Source organism: Buteo buteo, chromosome 13 (genome assembly GCF_964188355.1).
Source record: "Buteo buteo chromosome 13, bButBut1.hap1.1, whole genome shotgun sequence".
Lineage (NCBI taxonomy): Eukaryota > Metazoa > Chordata > Aves > Accipitriformes > Accipitridae > Buteo > Buteo buteo.
The window spans coordinates 38654786-38677204 of NC_134183.1; the positions used below are offsets into that span (position 1 = coordinate 38654786).

The window sequence follows — 22419 nt, forward strand, 5'->3', positions numbered from 1 at the left end:
CTGCTCTTCGAGAGATCTTCATTTGAGCTGAATTAACACCAGGGAACTACATCTTTCAGCAAATTTCCATTGCAAGATCAAGCATCCTGGCTGATTGAAGCAGTGCTGTCTTGCTGCCACATGCTTTACAGCATGACTAATGGCCCTAATAACTCATCAGACACCCAGCATACTCCAGTAAGCCACGTTAGCCCAGGCATCAGACGTACAAGTCATACAGACAGTCCAAAGCCATTTCCAGGACTAGTTATGAAATGGTGGCTGGCAGAGAGATGCCAATCAAAGGTTATGCCCAAGGGAAATCTGATTTTGCAGCATCTGCCCCACGTGGAAGGCACGGAAAACGGAAACCATCTGCTGCAGCAGAGAATACGTACTGATGCTCTGTATATGGGCATCATGAGAAGCTATGAATAAATCTCATGCAACAGCGAGCAGCCCACAGTACACCCAAGAAGAGATGAGGTAGCAAGTGCAGGAAGCTACATGTGGCACCTACATCAGTGGAGCCACAAAAGCCAAGTCCCTGTATCTCAAATTGCCAAGACACAACCACAACTTGTGAAAAGTGAACAATACTGGTAGCTTCTGAATCGCCAATTATTTTGGCTCCCATGGGAAATTGGTTTCCACTGCCCTTAGGTGTGGTATGGCCAAATAAAGACAAGCTGACATCTTCAATTTCAAGAAGAATTACAGAAGAATTTCGTAACCTTTCTTCACACAGGCTTCAAAGCTGAGCTCTGTTACAGAGGGGAGACACTCTTAAGGAATCTCAAATTAGATACCCAAAGACAGAGGGAGGGGGGGAGCAATCCAGTGTCAAACAAATGGCTGATGCTCGATGCAAAAACACACTCTACATGAGCAGCAAGAACTATTCTTCATAGAAATAGATACAGAGGCACGACGACAGCAGCATTAGTGCACAAAAAGTTCTGTGTGATTTTAAAGGAGCACTGATGAATGGGACGTAGATTGTCACAAAATTCTCCTTCAGAGCAGAAAGTTTATTTTTACAAATCACAGAACACAAAATTACATGATAAACAGCATAAATAGCAACTGTGTGAGAGCTGAATATCTATAGCTAAAATTAAACATGTTCCAAACAAATTAAACAAATTGCTTTAGAGTAGTCAACCCATTTAAGCTGATTACACTAATGAGGATCTACCCTTCTCTTAATTTTCAAATCGGAATAAAATCCTGGCTGAAACAGAAGCTTTGCTACCAACACTGATTGGGCCAAGATCTCATCTTTTAACCTCTTAAAACACACCTCATGATAGGAGGTTTAAATCTACCTGAGTATGGTGGTTAACAGGTTACATCTATGAGCTGGAATTAAAAAGGCTCATTCTGACCTTCAGGTTTCTGAATAATCTTCAAAAATAGAAAGAGGGGAGAAAAGTTAAGATAGGCTTGTTACTTGGAATAAAGTTATCCTAAAGGTCTTTTAAATATTTGATTGCATATGTTTCAGAGATGTCTTATTTCAAAGTAGGACTGCAAAAGCTTTTCAGTACAGTCCTTCACCTTCAACCTTAATTGGAGGAGTTTGGGGAAGGACAGAGATTTTGGGTGATGGAGAATATTTTCTCATTGCTGTAAGGAAACACCCAGCAGTTGAGATGCAAAGGAAAATGAACAGAAAATGCAATTTCTGACTCTGGCACCAACTCACTTGCAGCTGCATTGCAGGTGGAAAAGAGGTGATGGCACAGGGTCCACCACAATCTTGCCGACCTCTCCAAGACTTTACAAACCTTGAACTGGCATCAGATTAGGGAAACAACCTAAAAATAGTAAGCTGATCCAACACACACAAAAAATATCAACGTACAGAAGTGGGGTTAGAGCACCACTGTACCTCAACGGTGACTGCAGTTGGAGGATGGTAGGTAATGCAGCAGCTTCCTGCCCACCGCTCTGATAGAGATCGTGGAGATGACCAGCCTGCTTGGGAATCATAAGTATTTTCAGCCTGGCTTCTGACTGTAAAGCCCCTGAATAATTTCCTTGCTCTCCTGAGCTTTGATACTGTGGTTTGAGAGCCCACAATTTACCTTTAGTTCTGTCTCACTCATCTGAACAGGGTGAAGAGCAACTGGACCTGTCCAGAGCATCTGGCAGCATCTCACTGTCTCCTGCTCGCTTCTCTGTGATGCTGCCAGGGAGGCAGCTGGGTCACCATTGGCTTTGACTCCTCTGGGAGAAGGGACACTCAGCAGAGCATCACTTAGCAAGGACCAGTCCCATCTGCTCCTTTCCCTTGCCCAAAGCCCAGCAAGAAAAGCAGCAGAGAGGGCAGCCACAGTAGTCACTAGATAAGCCACCTCCTCAAACCTTGACCAGACATTGTGCTGGCTTTCTCTGCTCTCTGCCCCATTTATTCTAGATATCTCCTCCGTAACTGCTCACCCTATTCCAGATGGTATCTCAGCAGTCCTTTTACAGACTCATTATGAGCTCCTCTTATTCATGCTCCCCCCGAACACCCTCCTGCTCTGTTTGCTCCAACTGCTGCCAGACACTGGGCTCTCCACTGCCAGCTTTTCACAACATCCTTTTTCCTGCTTTGGTTGGGCAATGAATCATCTCCTTTCTAGCAAATGCTAAATGCTCCAGCATCGCTGCCCAGCAGGAGTAGCTGCAGCAGGACTTTCCGCTTAAGCCCGTCAGCGGGTGAGAAGGGTGCAGAGCCGCTGCCGAGAGGGAGGAGAGGCAGAGCAAGGTGCTTCTCCTGCCCTTGGACGTGGGAGAGGCACGGCTCAAACACTCTCTGAATCCACGAAGTACTTGGAAATAAAGTAAGGGAGAATGTCACAAGTTGGATCAATACCTTCTCCCCTGATGACCGCAGAGCACACCAAGCTTTTAATGCGAAGAGATGACACTCGGACCACAATGGTACAACAACTGTATACAAGCCATGAGTAGACAGAGCCACTCTCATCTCCAATGAGTCTGCAAGTAAAGCATGGCTTCCTTGCAGACTCCAAGACTCCAGCTTCACTCCAGAAAACCAGCATGTTTTCTGCATCTTCTCAGGATATGCAGAATGTATTGAATCCCTGCTGTGTTTTGAGTAGCTTGTTAGTATCTGAATCTACAAAAAAAGGTACAGAAAAAGGAACAGAAGAAAAACAGACTTGGGAAGGACAGAAGGAAGAACATATTTGTTCTTGCTGCTGGTAAAACTCCAAACGATTTGATTTTTACTTCAGTTGCGGAAAAACAATTTTCATGATCGTTGTGTTATTAAAACAGGGTGGTATCTCATTTTCCTTGAGTTGTACAAGCTGGTTTCCTGATATCATGGCTTGACTATTAAACAACTCTTCACATACACAAAGAAAGAAGCAGTTTCAGAGAGTGTACCAAGAGGACATTCACATTTGTATTCATAAAAAAAAAAAGATTGGGAGGAGAATCAGCCCTAGCTGGAAAGGCTAAGCTGCAGGAAGACTTTCCAAAATCTGGGAAATTTATCCAGAAACACCCATTCACAGGCAGTTTTTTAGCTGTAGTGAGCAAACTACAGTCAAGTGAAATTGTTTCAATTCTTGACAAAGACAAAAGAACACAGCACAACACAATAAATTGCTTTTTTGGCAAGTTTCAGGAGACTGAATTCACATTTCTAGGGCTCAAGGAATATGACTGCACTCAAATCTCCACATTACCATTGGATTTTATATCAACATACCCTTTGCAACAATCTCGTTCCAGTGACGATGGCAGCTGGGACATAAAAGAGAAGGATCAAAACAGTATATAATTTTAGAAGGACTATTTTAAACCACCCCCAAAAGTTCTAGCTAAAGTTCTAGCTTAATTATCTACCTTTTCCCACACACCTGCGATACAAGGACAAGGGTGGAAGAAAATATCAAAAGGTTTCATTTCACATAATTATTCCCACTTTGCTTTCTGGGTTTCTTTGTGCATTCAGTGGAGCCTGTGTTTTTGCTGAAAGGCGTGAGAAGCTGCAGTGCCGCAGTTTTTTTAACTTCTTGAGGGTTAACTGAGGGGTTACTGAAGGCAATGGGATTTGCCCAAAAAGCTCTCGTGTAATTAAAATATAGCCACATCATGAACCAGCTCCCCGGGCTGCTTTTCCACCTCCAAGCTCAGCTTCACAGTTTGAAGGTGTATGTTGCTCCGCACATCGTCTCCACGCTGTTCAACCAGCTATCGGCAGCCTTCGCAGCTGGGATCGTGGCTCCCATGTGATGGATATAGCAAGAAAGACGTGACCTCCTGTTCCTGCTAAGCTGCAGGTAGCTGCACTGTGTGAGTTTTGCCGGTCAGTGCAAAGCCAGACCACATCTGTGATTGCCAATTCTGTTGTGCTGGTTAATACCAAAGAGAAATTGTTTCCCCTTCAGTTTTCCTTGGCTGTGCAGTTCTCGCATTGGGTCAGCTCTACCTGCTGAAAAGGAATTAAGCAGCAGGTTTTGGCTGCTTAATTTTAACCAGGTAAGAGAGAAGTTGAAATGACTAAGGGTATGCTCTGTGATTGCATTTTTTTTTCTTTGAGAACAAGTTATGCATGTTAATTACATTACAGGTATAATCTACAGGAAGCTTAAGAAAAATCAACAACAGAAGTCGGTTGAAAGAGAGTGCTCAGCAGCATGCAAATTTAACTCCAGAAGCACTGCCAAGGAAGAGGCTACTTCTTGGCAGATGAAAAATGCTAAGAAAGCAACAATAATAAAAGACTTCTGCTGAGTCGCTCCTCTGCTGTCCAGAGAAACATTTTGATTTGATCACACCAAGTCCCAGGTGGCCTCTGCCCTTCAGCAGCTCATCTCCACTGGAGACTGTCGGCTGGAGGCAGAGCTTTTACCGACTCCCTACTTCCTCCCCTTCCACACACCAAAAATCTATAGCGCAAGTTAAGTGATACTTTAAGCTTACGGCGTGCCGGCCAGCTGCAAAACAGGGTGAAACTGCCATGATGACAACGCAGAGGGAATATGACAGCTTGAATCACAGCTCAGCTGCGACTCACATCTCTGCGCAGTGACCAAGAGTCGTTCTAGCCAGGATGGCACAGCAGCATAAGGCAAAACTGGCACATACAGGCAGTATTTGTCGTTGATCCAACAGCATTTGGGTCTTGGATGACAGATCAGATGGGTCCAATTTAGCCGGATAAAGCAGATAACAGTATCAGACACGCAGGCTCTGCTTTGTGTGCTCAGGAGTAAGATGATGCTCGGCCATGCTCAGGCAGCTCAAGCGGGCCAGCTTCTGCACGCCAGACCATGGTGGGACAATCCGGGTGGCTCTTCTTGCAGCGCAACCCTACGTGCTATCCCCCAACTGTCCTGAGACCTGTTTGCAAAGCCGTGGGTGCAGCTCAGCCCCACAACACTCATGCTCGTCCTACTGGGAGGACAGCTTGACAGCAGGAATGCTTTGTGCTGCCGTCAAAGCTGCTTTAGCATTGGCGCAGGACCCAACAGGAGGACTGGTTAAAAAGCAACGAGACGAACATTTGCTCCTGCAACAGCATCAAACTAGTAAGTGATGGGTGCTGAGAGTCAGACACATGTAAACTCTCCTCAACAAGTCAAGAGATTGGCATTCAGCAGTCCAGTAACTACTGTAGTTTTTGAGGGAAAAAGGGATTTTTCAGATTAGTAGGAAAGCGTTACCCACACGGTCCTTCCAGCCTGATGGAAAACCTCCCAGTCCCTCTTATCACAGGAGAACCTCCTGCAAAACAGAAGTTCAGAGGCGCTAAATAAGATACTACCTCCAGATATCATCTCTCTGTTTCACCTTAAGATAGCTGAGTACAAGGAGGTAGGAGCAGAATTTTGAAGGAAAAACTGCCACTTGCAGACAGAAAAATTATTACAAAACTGCAAGTCTCCACCCAGCGTAGAGCTTGCTGAAAAGTTCTTCTGGCATAGCTGGATCCATTACAGGTTCAGGGGCAGAGTCTATGGCGTACCTTTTAAAGATGTGAGGAGGTTTTTGGATAGCAGGCCGGGCACAGCTCAGAAACGCAAACTCCAAACCCATTTAATAGCCAGTCTGGGAGGTGGGCAGCCCTGTGTAGTAGAACTCCACTTGCATGAAACCTCCCTGGCACAGCTCAGATGTTTCTCTCTTTAAAATGAAAAGCACCTTAAAAACCTTTAGCATGCGTAGGATGCTTCTGGTGCTTAGGAAGGACAAACATATGAAAGGGATCCCACTAAATCAGGCACCCACCTTCCCAAAGGGAATCAGCTGTGTTTGAATCAAGGCAGTACTCAACACCTGACACATCAGCCCTCCAGAAAGTGAATTTACTTTTATAGCTCTAGACCTCAATTATTTTCTAAGTACAGCATCCTGACAGCTTGAAAAATTTTCATAGAAGGGCTAGGAAAAGGGGACAAGCAGAACAGAAAGGCTAACCAGTTGCTACATAATTATTGTGGCCCTAATTGCCAAACTGGGTTTTCCATTCAATGTAAATATAAATACCAAGTTTATCTTCAAACATTGAGTATTTTCATCTCCTCACTCAAATGGCTGAGGCACTCAAAGTCCCAAGCACAACCTGAGCTGCTAACAAGCATGAGATATTTCAGGTCAGGGTTTGCTAGAAAGCAGCAGAAGCAGCACAGAGACCTTCATGATTAAATGGCCCGTCCCTCTCCTCAAGTCCAGATGGATCCTTACAGCAGTTGGGTCAGCAGCATGTCTCACAACCTGCTCTTAGTAGACATTGCTGTCTATCAGAAGAACCCAATGAGGCATCTGGGATGACTCAGATTAGTCCGACTGCTACAGATTTATGACCACCATTCCAGGGCATGTCAGGCTTCAAGGAAAAGTGTCTGCAGAAAAGGTATTTTTCAGCTTCCCAGCATCCTGCCGTTCCCCTTCGCACGTTGCCCAGTGTCGCTGGGTTTTGATTTATGATTACGGCAATGAATATCGGAAGAACAAGAGATGCATGAGGCCGTTTCGAAATATAAAAAGGAAACTGTCCTAATCTCATATTCAACTATTAATGGCCTTGCTTTAAAAGCATCTGATAGCTTCCAACTGACAAAGCCTAAATTTAGCCCAAGGAAGTAAAAACTTCTGATGTTAAAAGAGATGCTGAAATGTGCACATTCAGGAAGCCCTTCCTAACAAGGGAACTGCCACATTACAAAAACCCAAGTATTTTTAGATAGTAAAATATTATTCTCCAGAGATCAACAGCAAGCCAGCTTTGAAAGCAGGCAGGTTTTAACTGGGCACATTACAGTAATCCACTACATTTTGTTTTGCAATTCAAAAGCTCTGAAGTCAGAGATCCCTCAAGTTCAAAAGTTCATTGGGCTACCCTGACTTTATAATGAAACTGCTGATCACCATTCTTTAAGGGTGTAGCTAAGTGTGAGGGACCTCCACACGTGTTGCACTTTATGTTTAAAAAGGCCATTTTCAGATGAATGAAACCATGTCTCCTTGCTGAGGCATCTCAAACTTATTGCCAATGGCACACTTCTTTGCAAGATTTGAGAATGAAGGGAGAAGAGTTTTTCCTCGCTGTCAGAAAATTAACCCAACAGCTTAAAACGAGTGCTAGGGTCTATCACAGGAATCTGAAGTACGGAAATGATTAAACACGAGATGTGACCCAAAGATACAAGTTGCTTTCCGTGCAAAGGATGTCAGTTATGTATCACCTTGCACAGATAAGCCACTTACTAAATACTTATAGTAACTGAACACTTGCATTCTAAAATATTTCCACATACTTCAAAGAAGGAGGCTGCAGTGCTTATCCAGAGTGTTGTAGTGTGACAGCTATGAACAAACCTTTCCATGCAATGAAGCAGGACACAAACGTACTTCAGGTGATGGCCACGTGTTGCTCCATGCCAGCACAAACCCGCTTTGGGGCACGGAGGGGCAATCCCCACCCAGCAGCTCTCTCCTGCCCCACACCAGCACCTTTCTGTGGGGTGATCTGCTGGCTCAGCTCCCGGCCATGGCAGTGTTTCCATCAAGGTGGCAAATACAAGTGGGATTTCTGAATATTAAAGCAACCACAGCAACGGCTAATGCGTATGTTCATGCTCCTTAATTAAACAGGGGTGTAGACATCTTGCACTAACCTGCACTTACGTGGCCTCGAGTTACTCCAGCTCCCTTGGGGAAAAGCGTTGCACACAGCGAGTTCCCCGTGAAATAGCTGGTATTGGCAGCGTGCTCCACCACGGTGACTTGTTTACATCCATCTGTACAACAAGTCTTACCGAAATGACCCTTACCTAATTGCTACATGAATGACAGCATTGTGCAACCAGCATGGAAAGAATTTCTTTATAAAGAACACCAGTTCGTACAAAGCGTGCAGCAGGTCATGAGTAAAGCAAGAGCAACATAGAATGAGAAAAACGTGCTCAACGTAGACAATCCCCAAAAGCTAACTTAATACACAGTATGGAGTAGCAGACAGCTCAGCTACATTGAAAAATAGATATACAAATATTGACTAAACTATGCAAAAGGCTCGGTTATTTATACCACCTTCATTTTCCTTGGTCCTACTTCCTGACAAGTAAACAGACTGCTTCACTCCAGTGAGTTGTGCAACAGAAAGAGGTCCAAAAGTAAACACACAGACTCTATACTTCATTAGAGGTGAACTTGTTTACAGAGCAGGAATTAAAACAAAACCACAGAATCCGTCGATATTCTATATGTAATGACATACCCCTCCCTGATTCAGTATATTCTGCTCGTACACTGTGACTCATCTATTGCGTGGGCTGTGGAGAGCAGAGACCTTCTCAGTTTCCTGGGATTCTCCAGCGTATCAGACTCCTCTCCCACTTTCCACCACGACACCGTAGAGGCTCATTACGTTTGACATCCACTTGCCAATGTCACCTACCCATCCCGGGGATGAGCGCTGGCTACACAGCTATTGCATGAAACTCAACGCATGTTGACACTGGACTGCTATGAATCACATGTGCCAACGTGGGATTGCAAAGGAGTGGGGGAAGGTGTGACTCATCTGCCAGCTGATATAAAAATAAACTACTACTGAATCAAAAATGCATGACTTCTTCACACTATGTGCACAGGCAGAAGCTGTCACTATGCGGGAACTCGATCATCAGCTCAGTGCAGCCAAAAGAAACCTGAAAATAAGCAGTACTCCATTTTACCTTCCAAAGGCAAGGCTTACAGGAAAGGCATTACATATGGCGTTAACAACCGCAAGGGAGAGATGCCAGGGATGCTTTGAAATGTAGTAACAACAACAAAAATTCATTCCTGTACATCTACTGGTCACTGCTGGAAAGTCAATACTTCCCAGGACCATAGTGAATTATTTATTTGTGTGGAAGCACAACATTAAAGAGCAGTTTCCTGATTGCCTGAAGATGTTTTTCAGCCATGGTTATGTCCTGAGAGAAAGGCAACTGGGCTCAGAGTGGTACAGTAATGGTCATGAAACAGTAGGCTCCCTGTCCTCTAGAAAAGGCTTAGAGTTTGGGGGACAAAAATACTTTGGGGAAAAAAGATATAGTTAAAGCTTTGCAAGTATACATCAATGCAGCAGACATGTTTCCTCAACTTCTCAGCAAAGCAAGGCTTATAGAAAGAGATAAGTCTTTTTTTCCCCTCCAACCAGCATAGCTGGAGAGGAAAAAAAAAAAGCTTTTGGACAAAGCTCATCTTAAAGTCTTGGCGTTTGGCTTCCATTTCTGTTGGGAGGCTCTGCAGGCATGGATACATAAGCTCCATCGGATATGACAGCAGCTGGATGAGGAGAGGCATCAGCTTTCTGGCTGCACAGGCAGGTGCCTGCAGCATCCAGCCATCCTCCTGCAGCACATGAAGTGACACGGAGTGGCTCCCTGGGCTCTGCTGCCACATCTGGGAGACAGGGCACCCCAGCACCCCGGTGTGCAGACAAGCTTTGTCACGCTTCTCTTCCCTGGAACACAACAGCTTTCTCAAAGTGTTCACGAACAGCATCTTCAGCTTCCCTTTGGCTAAGGGATGTTAAACACTTAGCAGACGAGATACGTGCTTACGGCACTGAGTAAGGACACAGAGGTTCCTACAGCAGGAAACATAGCAGCGTCTAAAGTTTAAAAGGCTTCACTACTTTAAAACCCATTTAAAGTGTTTTCTATTAGAGCTGATAGCAGTAGGATCCACGTTTCACACTACAGGCTCAAGCAGCACTGCACACAACCCCCACTGCCAGCCCAGATCCTGACCAGAGCAGTTGGTCAACAGGGGAGGCCAGTATCTATCTCCATGTGCAACTCAGACTAGCTGGTTGAAAATACCAGCGTATGCAAAAGGATGTGTAGGAGCTGCAGCAGATTGCAGCCAAAAATCCAAATGACGGGATGGGCAGAGATAAAAGCACGGCCACGTACTCCCGCGTGTCCACATTACGCAAGGGAAAGAGCAGCTCAAGCCAAAGGCTGCTGAAGAGCGAGAAACAGAGGCTAAGGAATATGGGCACTGCTTGCTGATAAAAGATGAGTTTTCAACGAAAACTTTAGAAGAGATGTTTCCCCTGTGAAGTCTGTAAGAGAGTTTAACTTGAAGGAAAGGTGAGAATCTGGAATCGGCCTTAAAACAAAAAGACCATTCCTGCTGAAGGTCCTCAAACCAGGTCAATAAGCAAAAAGAGCCCACAAGACAAAGCCAACGCAATCGCTAAGGCTTTAGCGTGCCACCAGCAGGACCCAGCTGCTGAAGGTGGCCCAACGGGCCTGGCAGGGCTCCTGCAAGCTGTGTGAACTGCTTTATTCACCCAAACCAAGTAAGAGGGTCCTGGGATGCTGCTGAGCGAGCAGGGGGCAGTCTGAGCAAAGCAAAAGCTTTGCCTTTTGGTACACTGCCCAGGAAATGCAGGAGCTGGGTGTGTTTGACTATGGTCAAAGTAACTCAGTTTTGCTCTGCCAACCCCAGACACTCAAACACCAGCCAGCAGTGCGGATGGAGCTCCTCCACTCGTCATCCTGCAAGCTGTAGGGCCTGATTATTCAAGATTTTTTATAAATGATAAGAAGCCAAGCCTTTACTCCACAAACTTGAAGTGCAGGAGACAAATGACATGCTCAAGTGACTGACCCAACACTGGAAACATGCTGGAAACTTAAACTGCTTCTGGCAGCCCTAGGAGATGTAAAAGCATCCAGTCACGTCGGACAGGGAGCTCCTCTTGTCCCTGAGGTATGGAAGCAGCAGATTTAAGTAGCTGTACAAAGCCTCAGAGCAAGGGGAAGCCCAGCAGCCGAGGAACCAGCCTTGGGGAGCAGGGGAACACCTGGAACAGCCAGTCCTCAAAGAGGGTCATAGAGCAAGAGCCTAGTTTTGGGGAATACCCATTACACTTGAACTTCTTGTGGATAGCTGTGCTACTCATGTTCATACACAGGTAGGTACTATCCAGCAAGAAGAAAATTCAGGACTGACTCTGCCACCACCAGTAAAGCGAGATCCTGGGAATAGCCTGGGCCAGGGTGAATCTTCTGTGTCAGGATGTCTGTGCATGCTCACGTGGATTTTACAACAAAGAACAACCATGAAACAGTTCAGTATGACACCGGCATCTTACAGGATTGATGACAGAGTAACACAACTAGTTTGCACAGAGATTGTTAAAACTACTCCAATTATCTTGGTCAGCAAACGGGTCGTATCCCAGACTACCTAAAACCTAAAGGAATTCTCTTCCGTTCCTGAGACACCCTACGGACTGACCATCAGGTCTTTGACACCGTGCCTGCGGTTTTCTTTTTTTGTTTCACTGCTTACATTAAAGCAGTCATACACTATTTTAGGTTATTAAATATTTAATTCCACAGTGAGACAGAAGAAACCAGCAGATGGTCACTGTGCAGGCAGGCCCCTGCCTCTTCTTTTGGAGGGTAGAAAAGTTCAAGGAAGAATCATGAAAACCCATTTCTATAAGCAAACATCCCTCCATGTAGAGGGGCAAGCTAGGTAATTATAGGGGAGCTATTAGTTTCTCTTACTACAGGGAGACATTGAAAGATCAGAGATAGCATCAATTACCTGCAGAAGCACATCAGACATGTCTGTTAGTTGGTTACTTCTGTGCCAGGACTATCTCTGTTAGCTACTTCTGAATCCATTTGATATATCCACTGGTACTGAGTATTCTGAGAAGCACCAAAAAGAGCTACATTCATACAGTTTAGATCCCTTTATCAAATTTTTCACTGCTCTAGTATATCTTAATCTAGTGTGAAATATGTCTTAAGATGTATGAGACACAAGAAATCCAGTCTTCTCCTCAGTTAATCCAAGCTGACTAGTGATCTTTATCTGAGTCACGTGGCAGACGAAGAAGCTGGTGCTGATGGGAGGCAACAGATGCAACTTTGGTGCCTTGTCAGAAAGTCTTTTAAACATCGATGCTGATGGAGCGTGTGGCACAGGAAGTCACAGAGCAGCTGCAAAAGGAAGAGGCAGCTATCACACAACTGTGCTGCTTCCTCCGTTCACGTGGAAACATCTCACATGGAAGCTCATCCCAGGAATTAACTTCTGACAGAGCCCTGAATTATTGGGCTGTTTGCTACTCTGTTTAACACCACCATGGAAAATGCAAAACTAAACTGAACAGCCAAAAAAAATGGAGAGACTAATTTCATTAATATTTGATGATGGCAACAAGTGAAGCAGGTAACTGTTACCTTCAGGCATTGAACTGTAGAACTGTTCTAAAATTTTGGGGCAAACATCCACCAAAAATATTCTTTGCAATGTACTACAGGACCAGACTCCGAAGTCAGCATTACAGAGCTAGTTGCAAATTTCTCTCCAAAAATAGCACTTGTCCTACCAGTGTGATGGAGCACTTCAGGCCCCCTTAACAACACTGGTTGGGCTTCTGCAGGGGTTTTGATGCACAAAACCTTTAAGCTCCTGAGTTTGGAGGTTGTGCTTCTTGATCTGGTACATTGCAAGCAAGTCCTGATGAAGTTTTTTGCAGTCTTTAGCATCCAAGACCATTCTCTTGGAAGGCCAACTGCAACAAAACACTTTCCTCCAGGCTAGTCCCAACTTCACGTGGACACATCCAGTCACATACTAGAGATGAAAAATCTTTTTTCAACACACACAAAGCTATCCTACAAGAAGATTCTTACTTGATCCATAGCCCAGTAGGTTGGTCCCTTCCAACCTAAGTTTTCCTATGATCAGTATCCAAGACTAATATACTTTAAAAATGTTTATTCTGAACATCCGGGGAAAAAGGAAATCACCGTTAAAATTCTTCTCATTAGGAAAAAAAAAATTTTCTCCAAATGCTGCAGGTGATGACAATTTTGACTTCTCACAGAGACACTGCTCACCAAGACCATCTGGTTGTACATGCAGTTGAACGCAGCAGTTGCACTAATAAGAGGACCACGCCGCTACTGCAGTGTTACAGCAATGCTTTTACTAGTCTCACTTTTCAGGCTAATGGTGGGAGGTTTGCAGTCAGCCACGTTATTTGGCAAGACTAATTGGCTAACTTATTGAACAGTATGTCACATGCAACACTACTGTTGCTCTCCTCTGAGTCATACACACCATGGGTTTGGGCATTTTCAGTTTTCATTTGGCGAGTCTACCATAATTTCAAATAACCAGTCCTGGTTACTGAAGTTCAAGGCTGTCTGAGCAGTTGAAGCTTTTAAGCAAGAACCATTAAGGAGAGCCTGGCATTAACAACATCATTGAGAACAGACCCATCTATTTCCCCAAAGTCAGCCCATATTTAGCACCAATCTGTTTTTACAGCAGACGGTCTGCCCCTAATTCTCAGCATGGCATGCAGACACCAAGTTAAGGCTCCCTGGTCCTGGCAGTCTGACTCCACCAAAATTTATTTTGTTCAGCTTCCAAGTTACATGGAGAGACCAGAGAGGTGGCTCACATCCTCCACCCGAGCTCCTGGCTTATTTCCAGTTGTTTTGGCAAAACTGTAGAACAAGAGCTTCTAATGGCATTCGACAGATTATCAGAGCTGCATTTGCGATGCCCGTGGGACCACACAGAGATAGAAGTAAAAGTCATGTTGTTCATGAGGCTTCTGAACAGTCTCTTGACAAATACTGGCAAAAAGGCTTGAGATGACAGTCAGCACCCTCCCTAGAAAGAGGGGAAGAGATCTGGAAGGCAAGATCTCCATGTCTGATGGCAGCATACTCAGAAATACTTCCATTAGCGTGCTCATGGAGAAATGCCCTGTGTGGGTAAGTAGGATGAAAAAGTTTCATTGTAGGATGAAAAGTTTAGATTTGTTAGGAACAGGAGAAAACCCATTAAAAATACTTAATCTAACCAAAATAAAGCCAAACCCCCAACATTTGATCAGTTTTAAAATTCTTCAATAACATCTTTAAAACGTGGTAGAAAGCTGATGGGTGTAGAAAAAGCAGATAGGGATTCATTCACATGTCATGAAAGACATTTGCTGGGTTATCACAGAGATGGCAAGCATCAGCTGAACTCAAGTAGGGACCGAGGAGCAGAATTAAGTGTCTTTCTTATTCTGTGATCCTACATTTGATTTATTTACTACACAGGCTTCAGCAGAAATGCCTAAAGTCTCAAAAGCACAGGTAACTGGAATTAAGCAACAACATTAACCTATCAGGAGCTTTGTCCACAGTACCAGATGCTACCACCAGAATACAAAATACATAGAAAAGAGCACCTTATTTCAGGGGACAAGTTCTGTTTAAAACAAATAACAACAATATTTTAGTGTTTCCAATAGTGACAACTTACTTGGTTCCCACATTCCAGATTTTGCATCCTATAAGGAGCACAGAAGCCACAAAATGTAGAGTGCTATAGCACCCAATCTCCACAGAATGTGCTACACAAAATTAAGGAAATGGATTAGAAAAATTAATTGGAACAAGCAGAAAGGAAAAATGCAGGACAACTGTTCAGGCACTGAATATTATGAGCTCAGAGCAGATGTATCTTACATTCTGTTCAACTTAGTATTTTGGTAATATGAGAGCACATCCTCTACCAGTGGAAGCTAGGTCCATCCAGGGAAAACAAGAAAAATAAAATCAGAAGAAAGTGTAAAAATTTTACAGTAATGTAGGGAACTTGCCAAAACCCAAGGTCAATATATGACCAAGGCACAGAAGGAGCAGAGGAGGTCTTTGCTTCAGAGAGACTTCCTTGTGCAGTGGGTAGTCAAGGCTGTGGAAATCCTTGGCATGGGAAACAGCACATGCTAGAAGTCTATATAGGTTTAAAAAGCAACCATAAATTCAGGGAAGAAAAATCCAAACACTATTAGACACAAGCTCAAGCCCTGTATTAGGGAAATCAGAGAGCTTGCCAGAAAAAAAACCCCAAACAAAACCCCCCACTTTGGCTTATCCTGTTATATTCTTCTCATATTTGTTGTCGACTACAGTCGCACAGAGGATACTGAGCCCATGGGCTTTTGGACACTCTTACGATTTAGTAAACATCAATGAAAACAGTATTTCAGTTTTTTATTAGAAAAGCTCTATGCTTCTTACACAATTTCCTAGATTTTAACACTTTATGTCACCTTTTTAAAATCTGTCATTCTATACATAAATAACTTGCCCTCCATCAAAGGTTCCTATATTTTACAAACACACTCACATGGGTATTTCCCATATCAGTCACTCCTCACTAACTCAAGTTTCTAGATCCACATAATTACTCAGTATCATTATGATGTTATACTGACCAAAACTTGTGTGAGGCTAAAAGAATTTGTCCAGAACAGTGAGTTCAAGTCAGAGTTACACAACAAATACCATGGTGACGTTTGATTTAATAAAGAAATCACAAACTTTCTATAAGCTTAAGGTAGGTTTACTTACCCGCACTTCCAAGTTGTTTATAAAACCTGTATTCTAAATGGAGCTGTGGTGCACGTGACTTTATTGGTTCCTAAAAAAAAAAATAATAAATTTTTGGTTAAAATTCGTTTGACTGAAAAGAGTTCTATCCTATACTTGAAGGTGTGTCACTGTATATAATGCTTCACATTTCAAGATAATGAAACACCCTAGACTGAAAGTCTAACAACAGACTTCACCATTAGATGTCATTTAAATAAGCAGAGAACAAAAAGCAATAAGACTTGCACTCTGGAGGATAAATAACCTCCTCATTTAAATACAAAGCTCATTCATGGCAGTGAAATTCAAGAATCGTTCAACAAAGCTCCTGGTCCTTGAAGAATGACCCTAGACATTAGTAGGAGGAAAGTCAAGGTTGCAAAAGATCAAGTCCCAAGTTCACTTTGTGGACTGTGGTTGCCCGCAGTATTTTTGTTGGTCACTAGCCTATATTTTTGAAAAATGTTGAGTCATGTACCTGTGTTTTAAATCAGACCACAGTTGTATAAATGTACAATCTTGTTTGCAGCAAGCACTACAGTGCAGCCAGGTATCTGGTAAAAACACTGGAAGAAGTCTTCCCCTTCAGTAGCAGGTGTCAGTCAAACATCTCAAAACACTCAAGAATGTTCTATTTTTATACACAGAATAAAAATTGATAAGTCTGCAATACACCCAAAACATTACATTTCTCAACTGTTACTCATCTGCGCTTTATGCACAAAACTTAATGCCTACAATCCATAAAGGCATTAACATGTAAGATTACAAAGCTTCTAAAAAGATAATGTTAACATGGAGAGGATTAAGAGACTTGAGAAATTACATTTTCAATAAAACTACGCACTTGGGACAGGCAGTAATATGGATTCACCTAATTCCCAGACATCTTTGAAATGGAAGTTAATACTGCCCTCAATTTTTGTTTGGATGTTGCTTATTTCCTTGCTTTTGAGAAAAAAAAATGCTCCATGCTCAAAACTACATAAAATTCATAGCACGGCACCAAAATAAGTCTGAATTTCAAAAACCTGCTAAATAGCCCTCTATTTGATGAACTCATTATCTAGAATTTTGCCTATAAAGGAGCCCCCTAAGACCAACACAAAAAAAGTCCTTTCGTGTTTCACGTCAGCTCCTATGAATCGGAGCAAAAGCACCTTAGATAAGAGTTTGAGCCAACATCTTCGATACAGTGGAACAACTCTTCTGTCTGCACAGGAGGACAAGAAGGCTTTAGCTGATCTACTTTGTCTTGTTTCACCTCTGGTCTGCAGCATAAGACTAATGTCCACATTTGGCGTGAACTTCACGTTAAAGACTTCTTTTTAAGTTGGAAGAATGATTTTTGCACAGGAATTCAGGCAATTTGACATCCAGCCAAGCTGTTCATCGCCAGCTCAAGTCATCCCCTCCATTTGCCAGCAAGGGGAAGAAATGCTCCTGGTTGCTTCTCAACTTCCTGATGTTTAAAAGCTTCAGAAGTCAAATATGACCAACTACTTAGAAAACAATAGTGAAAAATTTTCTGAGGGCAAAACTGAACCTGTATTGAAGGCAAATATAAAGCAATGCAAAACCAAGTTTGTTATCTAAATCACATTTAAATTAAGATAATTGTTTAATGGCGGCTTAAGGGTCAGTCTATAGACACCTTCAAACCAAAGGGATTTAGGGCAACACGAACTCAGCCTGTTCAGTGAATAGTTTATTTATCTAAATAAACTATTTGGATAAAGGTAGAAGGATTAATGTATCAGGACATGAGTCTGCTCGTGACATCATCAGGGAAAGTAAGCCCAAACCACTTCTGCATCAGGAGCTGCTGGAGCCTGAGCTCTGAACACTTGCTAGAGTCGTGGCAGCTTCCAAGAAGATCATACCAGAACAGATGGTTGTCCTATAGGACAAGGGCTTAGGGATGCTGGCAGATGTTGCATTTATAGCGAAAATAACTGAATTGCTACTGCCTAACATACAAGATCCAGAGCTCGAACTAATGGCATCATGATCACTACGAGAGGGTACAGGTTGGTACCTGCACTCACACTACATCTGTATGTTAACGGGCTGGTTTCATGCAGGGAAGAAATTCCTACTATCTGCAATTCAGCATTAAAAACCCTCAAACGATTAAACCAGTAAATACGGCCAAGGCATTTCAGAAGACGAACTCCTCCATGAACTAGATGCCCTTAACCAAATAATGTTCAGCTGAAGAGCAGGAGAAGGAGCTATATGGTGACACCACACAAGTCAGAACACAGGCACTCTTCTCCACCCCTAGCAATTTTCCAAGATGCAGCACAATCCTCAACCCCAAAGAGAAACCATGAGACACTAGCACTGAATTTCACAGCACTTTCTGATCAGCTCTTCGGCATCCATTACACAATTCTCTAATTTTCCAGCTTTAACATCATGACAGGAGGCATGAATAGCTGAGCCAGCAGGGTTGCAGTTGCAGAAGACGATCTCACACAGCTAGAAGGACTTGGAGCAGAGTTTTGATTTGGTCCAGCAATGTAGATAAAAAGAAAGCGTTGCCTTCAAGTACATTGAAAGCAGCTACTCTACCACTAGTCCACAAATTATTCAAAGGATAAAGAAAATTACACTTAAGTACACATATAAGAGAAACATATTTGCTGTTAGGGAGGCCAAGTAATTCTTACTCCTGAGGAATATGGTCTAAGATTAGGAGACCAAAAAAACCCCATCTCTTCTACTGTTCCCTCATTAATCTTCTGAGAAATGGAGCAGGTATGCGAATGCCTGGATGGCCACCGGATGGCAATTCCAGTCCTTCAAATGCGAAGGACCAGAAATTTTTAAGCATGAATCACAACAGGGCAAATAAAACTGGAGTGTGTTGCAGAGTATCTGCTTTAACAGTCAGTTATTTTGGGGGGAAGAAAGAATGCTACCAGAAAAAATAACTAAGATTAAGGAAACACTAAGGTAATGCCATTCAGGTCTGCCGTATGGCTATTGAAAGGTTTCAGGTTACTGGGAGGTGTCACTGCAAGCAGTATTTTGAGAGAAACAAGCATCCTTTGGATTAATACGGCTATGTTTTTCCTGTATTACTTCCTTACGCCTTCCGATACTGTAACTTTGTGGGATTATCTTTGAAAGCAAATTAGAAGCGTTATTGATTCAAGAGAACACCTGGCCTGTGTACACAGTGCATTTTCTATTGTCAGATTTGCCTAAAAAGCGAGCTTCTCAACAAGCACCAGTCCACCTTCCTGATGTGGATCCATATCATGGACAACCTAAGCTCCACTGCAGGTGTTTGTTTATTTTAGGGAATATCTTCTGACATTTGCCAACAGGCTTGAAAACAAGTCCCTCCTGCAAAGCCCTAATTATTTTTCATCTACAACGCATCGTATAAGGAGAATGCTAGAGATATAAAATCTGTGGCACTTGAACACGATCAGAATTAATGCACCAAGTCCATCTTGATCTTCTGTAATCTGAATGACTCCTGTCATTTTGCCAGACAACACTGGTTGGGCAAACAGGCATGTGTGCTGCTAATATCAGATTAGCACTACAACTTTAACTTCAGATTCTAGGGTTTCAATCTGTGATTAAAGAGCATACCAATGAGAAAAGAGCAAATCAACTGAAAACATCAAAATTGAAAACCCCAAGAGACTAATGAAAGTCTTAGTTTCTAGACAGGAAAAGTTAAGGCATAAACACAAACTACTGGGCTATGATTTTATAAATCTGGAAGAGCCACGATTTAGAGAGTGTCCCCATCTCCTAGACTCCTACTTCAAATCACTGTTGACCACAGTGCCTTCATACCCTGAAGCAGTCTTCAGAAGAAGACTTTTTACCTGGACCATTCGCTGGTCCAGTATAGAAGAAACATGGAAACTGTCATTGCATGCACCTGGGGAGGGCTACATTGACTGCAGGGCAGAAAATAATCTGATAACTGGTACTGAGGCTTGTAATACTGGATGAGAAGAGAGCTGTGAACAAAACTGCTTGCACAAGGTCTAAAGTTCGCTACTGTTGGGGCTTGGGTTTTTTAACACAACTCCTGCAATGCTTTGGTGAGCCAATTTGGTTCATTTTTAGCATCCTATGACATAAAAGGAGAAAATAATTCTGAAGATGCTATGGCTATATATCCTAGGCCACCCAAATCAACTAGAGGAAAGACTAACCTTCGCTAAATTAGATCTTGTTTTGCCTATTACATCTGCAGTCTCTCGGCATCATACCAGACTGAGCTGTTACTCTCCCCCAAGGGAATTTTAACCATTGAAACACCCCCTTTCCTGCCTCTCGACTCCAAAAACGTGGAGTAGCAGGCTGCAGAGTGCCAGACTCCTAATCAAATGCTCTGACAAGAGCCCATCTAGAGGAAGATAAGAATCTGGAGAATCAATAAGAGTCCTGAACAGAAAGGCTCAACCCAGGAGTGGGAAGAGGTGGCAAACCCACAATCAGTGCCATTCACTGGGACCTGGCAGCCAGCTTGGAAAAAGGAACAAGTCTCTCACTGGTGTAAGATGGCTACAGACCATTTAGGTACAAAAGAATGTTCAGCAGGTGGAGGGATGGGTTTTTTCCTCATTTTTAATGTTCTCAAGAATTTATCTTAGCTTAAATAACTTATTCTAGCTAAGGGTGAGAGCACCATTAAGCCCAAAGTGAGAGAGTTGCTTTTAGTCTGAATTTTTAATATTAAGTGCAAGCCATTTAAGAACACCTGAAGCTTCCACTTACCAGTTTGATCGCTACATATTCATTGGTGTAGAGATTTTTACCTGCAAAGGAAAAGGAAAAAAAACTTTTAGTTCCACATTCAACACTTGCAGCTAGAGATACAACGCAGAAGAGCATCACTGATGACAGAGCTGTCTTTTCTCAATTCCCCGCTGAAGTTCACGTCTTTAACACAGTGTAAGCCTCAAAATAATAAGTTGCAGCAGTTCACCAGGGCAAGCAAACACTATCTTCCATTCAGCATAAAGTAATCATGTTTTATGGTAGCACTTATATTCGATGCAAGCATTTGAAGAGGCATCCCAGACACATTAGGTTTTATTATCCACATCATGCCAAAAAAGTCTGGGGAACAAAAAATGAAGAGTCAGAGCATCATTTCTTTCAGAAATGTCTTGAATCTGCTGGACACTGAACAATTTTATCCTATGTTCTATAGGAAGTTTCACTAGCATAATAGTGCTATATATCAAAGCGACTACTGCAGGAAGGCATGTGAAAATAACCTTTGTACCAACACATAGCTTTTATTTCTTCCTCTATGAACAGGCAGGCAGCACGTATAAAATGCCTTCTGTATGCCAGTGGCACAAAGTCAATCCTCGTAATCTAATAAGGCCAATAATTCTCAGTTGCAATATGGTACAAATGATGTTAAAAAATACACTAGAAGAACAAAACCCATTCTCAGGACCCCAAAATACGGAGGAGTGTCTAGTCTGATACTAGCTCTGGCAAGCACAAAGGGCAAGAGCCTAGGACGAGTATAACAAGGCAAGCACGCAGCCAGCTGCTGGTATATTGTGGCTCCACAACTCTGAGCCAGAGTTGCTATCCCTGTGTGCTACAGCTGGAGGTGAATTTTTCCTCCAGGAACGCGTCTGGTGTTTGAACCAAGCCCTTGGCCTCCTTAGCAATCCTGCATCTGTGGCAGAGATGCACAGCTACATCTGTCAAGGAGCATCTATCCGTGTGTTCTGAAGCTGCCAGTTGCCGTATCATTCAACGTCCTCCAGTTCCTCTGCGAGGTAATTTGAGCAATCACTCCCCCTTCCCCTTCTCCATGTTGCTCATAATTGACAGCAAACTCTCCTGGAAGGGATACCACTGGGAGGGATGCTCAGGCAGCCCTTGTACCTGATCTGTCCCATCGTCCTGACATCTCTGCCACCCTTCTGACCTCCTCTAGTTCCACTGTATCGTTTGAGGAGGGCAGCCTCCACCGCACAAAGCTCCCTGTGGTTTTATACAGGGAAGGGCTGACCTTCTTCGCTCACTGTTGCCAGCACCACTACAGCACAAGTCATGCTTTCATTGAGTGACTGTGTAGCTCCAAAATTCAATAGCAGTCTATACTGGAAATTATCAGTGCTTGTTTGTAGCATCAACTTTCCCCAGCCCTATTACACATTTACTTTCCAATTCCTGTAACAGTTGCTGATGCTTAGAACAGACCAGCTATTGAGAAAGTCCAGGACAGGGAGTAACATACTTCAGAGCAGGCAGGAGTTTGGGCAGCTCTAGCATATCTACATGTCACCACTAAAAAACATGCTATGTCATCCCTTACGTACAGATACTCTTCGCATGCAGCAACAACAGTAAAAGACTCAATAAAATTAAAGACAATATGAACATGAGAGAAGACAAACAGTCATCTTTAAACCCTGAAATACTTATCAGGGAAAATTCCCCATTTATTTTACTTTTTAGTAGCTTCATATTTTCTGCATGCAACTTCTTTTGA

General features: G+C 43.1%; 1 protein-coding gene across 5 annotated transcripts in view; it reads right to left on the minus strand.

Moving 5' to 3' along the window:
- Positions 1-22419, minus strand: part of CSNK1G1 (casein kinase 1 gamma 1) — a 110335-nt gene that overhangs the window by 36360 nt on the left and 51556 nt on the right. For all 5 annotated transcript variants that reach the window (XR_012652847.1, XM_075045754.1, XM_075045752.1 and 2 more), the window contains 2 exons: positions 20673-20713; positions 15897-15966 (listed from right to left, as the gene is read on the minus strand). Coding sequence is in view for 3 of the 5 variants with exons in the window: in XM_075045752.1 (XP_074901853.1) it covers positions 15897-15966; positions 20673-20713 (111 nt within the window). In the remaining 2 variants the exon portion in view is untranslated. The remainder of the gene's footprint in view (positions 1-15896; positions 15967-20672; positions 20714-22419) is intronic.